The sequence below is a fragment of the Salarias fasciatus genome, chromosome 3 (assembly GCF_902148845.1).
Source record: "Salarias fasciatus chromosome 3, fSalaFa1.1, whole genome shotgun sequence".
Classification (NCBI taxonomy): domain Eukaryota; kingdom Metazoa; phylum Chordata; class Actinopteri; order Blenniiformes; family Blenniidae; genus Salarias; species Salarias fasciatus.
Window position 1 is genome coordinate 11340429 of NC_043747.1, and position 7921 is coordinate 11348349.

Below are 7921 nucleotides of genomic sequence, written 5' to 3' on the forward strand. Positions count from 1 at the left end.
CAGTTAATCTAGTCAGAGTGTGAGCGGCCCCTGACACTGTTTTCCCATTTGAGAGTTTGTTCTCACTTGCAGGTCACATAGTAACAAAGGACACAGCTGCCTTGAGCTCTGAACAGGTTTGTCCAAGCAGGGGCTGAACAGACTTAATTTTTGACTTTTTTGAAATGAAATTTTACAGATATCAATACAGGATATTCATGTATCTGTCTATCAGTGGTCCACTAAAATCCATTTAAATGTATTTTGATAATGTTGCTTTGGGTGCCAAAAATGTTGTTCAAATAAAATATGATTAGTTAATGACAAAGTCTCTAACTGATTAGAACAAGTTTTCAAATCAAGTCCCACCACTACTCCTAAGATAAAGTGCTGTAAACTTTCAGGACACTTACATTGGATGATATCAACGCTGCTCGTTCCATGAATGCAGCAGATGACGAATTCAACAAGTCACTTGAAAATGTTTCATCTTGAGATGTGAAAACCAAACGTGTTGCTGACAATGACTGTGCAGTTGTAGCAGGATTCGTCACAGTAGTTGCTGCAATTGTTGTATTGGGTGCTGTAGTCATTGTATTGGGTGCTGCAGTTGTATCAGGTGCTGCAGTTGTATCAGGTGCTGCAGTTGTATCGGGTGCTGCAGTTGTTGCATCGGGTGCTGCAGTCATATCGGGTGCTGCAGTTGTATCAGGTGCTGCAGTTGTATCAGGTGCTGCAGTCATTGTATTGGGTGCTGCAGTCGTATCGGGTGCTGCAGTCATTGTATTGGGTGCTGCAGTCGTATCGGGTGCTGCAGTCATTGTATTGGGTGCTGCAGTCGTATCGGGTGCTGCAGTTGTTGTATCGGGTGCTGCAGTTGTTGTATCGGGTGCTGTAGTCATTGTAGTGGGAGCTGTTGGGACTGAGATTGAAGTTGTTGAGCCTGAAGTTGCTGTTGAGGCTGGGGATGTTGTGGAACCTGAAGCTGCTGTTGAGGCTGAGCTTGTTGGGGCTGAGCTTGTTGTTGAGCCTGAAGTTGTTGAGGCTGGGGATGTTGTTGAGCCGGAAGTTGTTGAGGCTGGGGATGTTGTTGAGCCGGAAGTTGTGGAGGCTGGGGATGTTGTTGAGCCTGAAGTTGTTGAAGCTGAGGATGTTGTTGAGCCGGAAGTTGTTGAGGCTGGGGATGTTGTTGAGCCTGAAGTTGTTGAGGCTGGGGATGTTGTTGAGCCGGAAGTTGTTGAGGCTGGGGATGTTGTTGAGCCTGAAGTTGTTGAGGCTGGGGATGTTGTTGAGCCTGAAGTTGTTGAGCCTGAAGTTGTTGAGGCTGGCGATGTTGTTGAGCCTGAAGTTGTTGAGCCTGAAGTTGTTGAGCCTGAAGTTGTTGAGGCTGGCGATGTTGTTGAGCCTGAAGTTGTTGAGCCTGAAGTTGTTGAGGCTGGGGATGTTGTTGAGCCGGAAGTTGTTGAGGCTGGGGATGTTGTTGAGCCTGAAGTTGTTGAGGCTGGGGATGTTGTTGAGCCGGAAGTTGTTGAGGCTGGGGATGTTGTTGAGCCTGAAGTTGTTGAGGCTGGGGATGTTGTTGAGGCTGGGGATGTTGTTGAGCCTGAAGTTGATGAGCCTGAAGTTGTTGAGGCTGGGGATGTTGTTGAGCCGGAAGTTGTTGAGGCTGGGGATGTTGTTGAGCCGGAAGTTGTTGAGGCTGGGGATGTTGTTGAGCCGGAAGTTGTTGAGGCTGGGGATGTTGTTGAGCCGGAAGTTGTTGAGGCTGGGGATGTTGTTGAGGCTGGGGATGTTGTTGAGCCGGAAGTTGTTGAGGCTGGGGATGTTGTTGAGCCTGAAGTTGTTGAGGCTGAGCTTGTTGTTGAGCCGGAAGTTGTTGAGGCTGAGGATGTTGTTGAGCCTGAAGTTGTTGAGGCTGGGGATGTTGTTGAGCCTGAAGTTGTTGAGGCTGGGGATGTTGTTGAGCCGGAAGTTGTTGAGGCTGAGCTTGTTGTTGAGCCTGAAGTTGTTGAGGCTGAGCTTGTTGTTGAGCCTGAAGTTGTTGAGGCTGGGGATGTTGTTGAGCCGGAAGTTGTTGAGGCTGGGGATGTTGTTGAGGCTGGGGATGTTGTTGAGCCTGAAGTTGTTGAGCCTGAAGTTGTTGAGGCTGGGGATGTTGTTGAGCCGGAAGTTGTTGAGGCTGGGGATGTTGTTGAGCCTGAAGTTGTTGAGGCTGAGCTTGTTGTTGAGCCTGAAGTTGTTGAGGCTGGGGATGTTGTTGAGCCGGAAGTTGTTGAGGCTGAGCTTGTTGTTGAGCCAGAAGTTGTTGAGGCTGAGCTTGTTGTTGAGCCTGAAGTCGCTGTTGAGGCTGAGCTTGTTGGGGCTGAGCTTGTTGTTGAGCTGGAAATTGTTGTTGAGGCTGAGGTTGTTTGGCTGTCTGTAGTTGATGTGGTTGCTGTAAAGCACATTGACAATATTGAATGAAGCTCAATGCATTGGGCATTCTGTTTGGGTCCTCTTCTTTTATTAAATTACTCACTTACCAATTAATATCACAATCAAGGTTATTAGCCGTCTGTTCCCCATTGCGGTCGGCTCTTGAGTCTGAAATGTTGAAAAGTACACGTCAGTTTGTCAAATTATTTTATGCTCATTTTAAGAATGACATTCATCAAAAATAATTTTGGTGTGTTATAGATTGATATTTGTAGATCTGTCAGTAATCAATGTATTCTATTATACCCAATAAAATATAAACCAAACAAACTCCTTTATTCTCAAGATACCCATCCAATTAGTCTCTTAACTGTTTATTGAAAACCTCTTACTTCTAGGCAGTTTTGTCCTCAATTGTGCAATCAGTTCTAACTGGGCATCAATCAAAACAGCTGATCCATTGATTAACTGAGGTAACCCAGACCCAGTGGGTGTAAGCCTTTACTTAACCCTGGGCTCCTACCATGTGGAACCGGCTCCCAGTTCTGCTCCTTTCTCTCACAGTTGCTTATGCTTGCTCATGTGGATCTGTTGGGGCTTCTCTGTAAAAGTGTCTAGAAACGGCTGTGTTGTAATTGGCACTTCATAAATGAAGCTGAATTGAATTGAATTGAATTGAATTGAATTGAATTGTTGCCTCAGCTCAGACAGGGTTAAAAGGTAGAGTGGAGGATGTTCTCAGCATATGGGATGTGGGATGGGAATCTCAACTATTGGTCCTCCAACATGTCAATCACGCTGGAGAAATGCTTGCGTAACGCCGTCAAGTGCTCATTCCCATTATCTGCGCATGTGCATTCAGAGTGTTTATGTAGCCCATGAGCTTCGGTTTCAGCCAGTACTTACCGATGGTGAGTCTGACATAATGAAACTGTAACTGTTTTGGAAAATAAGCTTTATGAGCGAGGCCGATTGCAGAAACTGTAAACAGAGCCGTGCATGCCCGGGGAAGATGAGCTCGCACTCGCACGCTTCTGACATTGATAGGCGCTTCCTTGGGAGAAACAGTAGAGCTGGTAGGATGGTCTGGTGCATGCGTGTTTTTCAAAAAGCAAGTAACAGACGTTTGGCTTCGACTTTTGAGAAAATCGTCCACTATACCTTTATACCTCTTTCATAAACCTCCAATGTCTTTTTGATGTAGTATATTTACCTTCGACCTCATCTTTGCCAGAAACCCTGGTCTCATTAGATGCCGAGAAGACTTTTGACTGTGTGGAGTGGAGTTACTTGTTTTATACAGTGGAAGCGTATGATTTTGCTTTCGGGTTTACCTCTTGGGTCAAACTTTTGTATTCCTTTGTCCTCAATGGTTTAAGTTAGAATGAATAATACTCACTCACAGTAATTTCCATTGCTTTGTTCTGCACATCAAGGCTCCCCTTTAAGAACTCTTCTGTTCACCACAGCTATCAAGCCAGTTGCTGTGACATAACGTCCAGATTCCCGTATAACTGGTGTTACCAGAAATGGTTTTTGAACAGAAATTTTCACTGTATGCAGATGATTTGTCTTTGTATGATGCTATTATGTTGGTCTCAGAGCCTGCTGCTGTTGACATTCTTAATTCCTTTGGTTTAGGGTATAAACTCAACTTGGACAAGAGCAAGCCAATTCCTTTAAATGATGCAGTTTGTAATACACACAGTTTCCCATTCAGTGTTGTCCTGTTTGGTTTTACATATCTTGGTTTTCAGGTTGGAGATAAATTTGATTACATATTTGTATTTAATTTTGCCCATTTAAACTACCTCAGGCACAGGAAAATTTTTAGCTGTGGTCTTAGTTGCCTTTGTCCCTTGTACCTTGGGTTACCTTGCCAAAGATGAACATCCTTCCCAAACTGTCTTATCTTTAACAGTTTACACCTATTTTCATTCCCCAGACCTTCTGTAGTAACTTAGATGTCTTGGTCACTGAGTTTATATGGAATGGGTTGCTTAGGGAGATTTTGCCTGATTTTAAGTTTTATTATTGGACAGCCAAACCGTCAAAAGAAATTCAACTATGAATTGTTCTTGAAAGGACACCTGTTACCTCTTCCAAATATAAAGGCATCTTCCACGACTCCTGCTTCACTGACAACATTCAGCCACACCCTAACTAATTAAGCAATTTCTCTCTGTATCTAGAAATATTTCATTTCATTTATGTATCGCGTTTGTCTGCATGCATGAAGCAGCAAAGGAGTGTTTCTATTTACTCGTTTTTTTTAGTTTCAACATTTCACATACAGATGTCTGAAATATCACCATTTGCAAGAATTATGTCATTAATTTAACAAAACATATATAATGAATAAATAAATGAATAAATACACTTGAGAAAAAAATGTTGTACTTCATTCAATTCAGTTTTGTAAAAATTTAAATAAAATAATGATTCCTCTAATTATTGCAGCACATTACAAAATGACACAATAAATAATAAATACTTCAGTATTTCAGTACACAATGAAATGGTAATTCAGATACCGTCAGTGTGAGCGGTTAGTCAAAGCAGGATAAAAAAAGTAACTCAAATCCAAGCAGATTTCTTCTCATATGTAACTCTTTGAAAATAGACTTAAGACAGATATACAAATAAACAGTTGTTTGAAGCATTATTTTAATCTTCACATTCTATTCATAAAGAATGTGTACTATATATGTATATATATATATATATATATATATATATATATATATATATATATATATATATATATATATGTATATATATATATATTTTTTTTTTAAATCAAATAAATATATAGAGAATTTTTTTTTAATAAAAAAATTGTTGAAAAAGAGCTGCAGGAGAATGTACATACCCAAATTGAGAGTGTGCTTGTTAAGTCCTCTGTGATTTTTCCTTCTTCGTCCTGATTTCCCCTGATGGCCTTCTTCATCCCTTATATATATATGTGCCTGCATGTTGCAAAGGTGTGACGCATGACAACATTTTTGTGCAGTGTTTCAGCATGTCATCATCAATGAAATGGAAGAGAGAAAAAAAAACAGGTGCACACTAATTGTCACAAGGCAGATCCAACTACCTTATTTCCAAATATATTCCACACAAGTGAACCATTGTTCATGTTGGTTAATTCTGGTAAAAAAAAGAAATGCAACATTTGTTCTTTGTTTTGACAAAAAAATCCCTGAGATGTTGGGAGTGTATTTGATTGATTGACAGACTTTGTTGTGGGACAGTTCCATTGGATTAGTGCTCCCTCTGGTGTTTACATATTAATCTTAAAGCCCAGCAGGAGACAATACATTTTATTCTTTTGTGGGTTTTATGGGACAATATGTCCTCCTCCCTACTTGATGGTTGAACTGTATTTGAGGAATGTTATGACATTCTCTTAGACACACAGATTTTGAGAAATTTTCCTTCAGAGATCACTAACAGGGAAGAGAAAGGAACTTGTAATTTTTTACGCAAGTGAAAATCTTTCCTTTTCTTTTTTTTTTTACAAACATGCAAATCCTTTTCGACCCTTAATTTTTTGGGGGCAAATTGTTTTCTACAAGATGGAAAAACTTGATTTACAAATACAAACTGAAACTACCTGCAAACATTAATTTACAGCAGCAAAATAATTATGACTTAATAGTAAGCCCATAGGAAACTTCTGGAAAAGATCAGTTTTTCAGCTAAGTATGTATAGGCAGACAAGAGAGATGAGAAGAACTGAAGGAAAGAAGTCAGTTTGATTGAATGCTATACAATAAAGTATACTTAACAGTTATGATTGTCTTTGCACAAATAGTTTTAAGTTTAATGTTACATGGGTTCCTCACATATTGACACGTCTGCTTTGTAATGTTGCAGCATTTCACTAAAAAATTGCTGGTTTTCACGTTGGTTGTATTATTTCTAATTTTACAATGTTGAACAAACCTTACAAATTTCCCATTAGCACCGCAGACCATCAGAATCGAGGCAATGTCACTGACTTTCAAGGGCCTCAAGGAGCCAGCATTAAAAAAGGACATTTTGGACGGGACAAAGGGAATGTCTGCTGTACAAAATGAAGTGGCAAAGAAAGCACAGGTACCTGCACCATTTACATGTAAACACCAGAGGGGGAGCTGAACCAACAGAACAGTCTCCTTTTTTGCACCATAACACACCTGGGCACAGCCTGTTAATATTCCTTTAACAATCTTGCAATTTTAATTCAATACTGTCCACATTACTTTTGATACTTTTGTTGTTGTTTTTAATCATCATACTGTCCAAAAAGCATGCACCATGGGTCACTGTGCAAGACCCTCGACCCCAATTGGCACCCCCTGAATGCTACTGTGTTATGAGTGAGTTTAGTAAGGAGTTTTTCATCAGGGAGACGAAAGAGGACTAATAAACTAATAAATAAATACCACAACTTAGCTCAAAATTTAAGTCCAAACTAAAGGTTCAGTCTGTTTGGCATCCTCCCCAGCCTGGGCCGTCTTGTGCCCTGAAGTGGATGTAAGCCACTCTGCATTGGTTGCCCAACTTCCTGGGAGCTTGTGCCACCGGCCACAGTCTTATTTACTGCTTTATAGTTGGACAATTGCATTGCTGAATCTGTCAATCGAGGGGGTACACATGTAGTAAGACTGGTCAGAAAGGCTTCAAAGGTTCTGAGCACCATTGTAAACTGATAGAGTGCACAGAAAGTTTTGCTTGTAGACTTGAAAGCTCTGTGTAAACAAGGCCTTAGTGCTCTATGAGACATACGTAGCCTTTAATAGTTTATGCTATTGTTGCCATTGCATTGTGAGAAATGATGGACGCCACAATGACTCATGGTGGTTCAAAGCGCTTCAGATAAGGACGCTACTTGGTTAGCTTGCTAACATTAGTAGATAAATGTGCATGCAAAACAACACACGGCAGCTTATGTTTTTAAAGGGGCTGTATCATGCAAAATTCACTTTGTGTATGTTTTAACCTTGTTATATAGTTATGTACTCACTAAAAACACCCCCAAAGTGTTTTTTTCCTCCGTGCCTGTGTGATTGAGCTTTCCTCGTTTTTTTGCTGCTCAGAGAGACAGCCCCTCCCGCACCCGTGACAACGGTCTGTTGCCCGTGTTGACGTCACACGGAGAAGATGGCTCCCCTGAGCCCCCCTCCTGCAGGCCCTCGGCAATCAGCATCGCTGCTTTTTGTAATTACGGAGATAAACTTTAACCATCGTCTGAAAGCAACAATCAAGCAAGAGCAAGAGTCTGAAGGGTCTGCACTTGGTGAGCTTCTAAAAGGAAAAGACGTTTTTGTGTGTCTTTGCGTGTAGAGAAGCTCGAGCTAAAGAGCTAAAGCTAGCTAGCGTATTTGTTTTGAAGCGCTGATTGGTTGAAGTACTCTGTCAGTCAAAGTCCACAGGGGGAGAGGCGGGATTTTCAGTGAAACGGAGCGTTTTCTCTTGCGGGTTTCAGAATGAGCCCCAGAAAATCTTTTATTTCACACAAAATGACTTTTCCTTAGCGCCA

The 7921-nt window shown here is 41.2% G+C and overlaps 1 protein-coding gene across 1 annotated transcript; it reads right to left on the reverse strand.

The window, feature by feature from the left end:
• Positions 1-561: 561 nt before the first annotated feature.
• Positions 562-5369, reverse strand: LOC115386207 (protein PF14_0175-like). Its single transcript, XM_030088430.1, has 3 exons — positions 5267-5369; positions 2502-2562; positions 562-2413 (listed from the first exon to the last, which is right to left on the reverse strand). Exons 1-3 carry the CDS (start codon positions 5367-5369, stop codon positions 706-708), a joined length of 1872 nt encoding a protein of 623 aa, XP_029944290.1. The 3' UTR covers positions 562-705.
• Positions 5370-7921: the final 2552 nt, after the last annotated feature.

What these genes read in the sequence shown, in the direction of transcription:
- LOC115386207 (XM_030088430.1), bottom strand. Translation starts at nt 5,369, where the DNA reads ATGCAGGCACATATATATATAAGGGATGAAGAAGGCCATCAGGGGAAA. An exon ending in CAAGCACACTCTCAATTTGG is followed by an intron (nt 2,563 to 5,266) that starts GTATGTACATTC and finishes TCAACATTTCAG; the next exon opens with ACTCAAGAGCCGACCGCAAT. An exon ending in CTTGATTGTGATATTAATTG is followed by an intron (nt 2,414 to 2,501) that starts GTAAGTGAGTAA and finishes TGTGCTTTACAG; the next exon opens with CAACCACATCAACTACAGAC.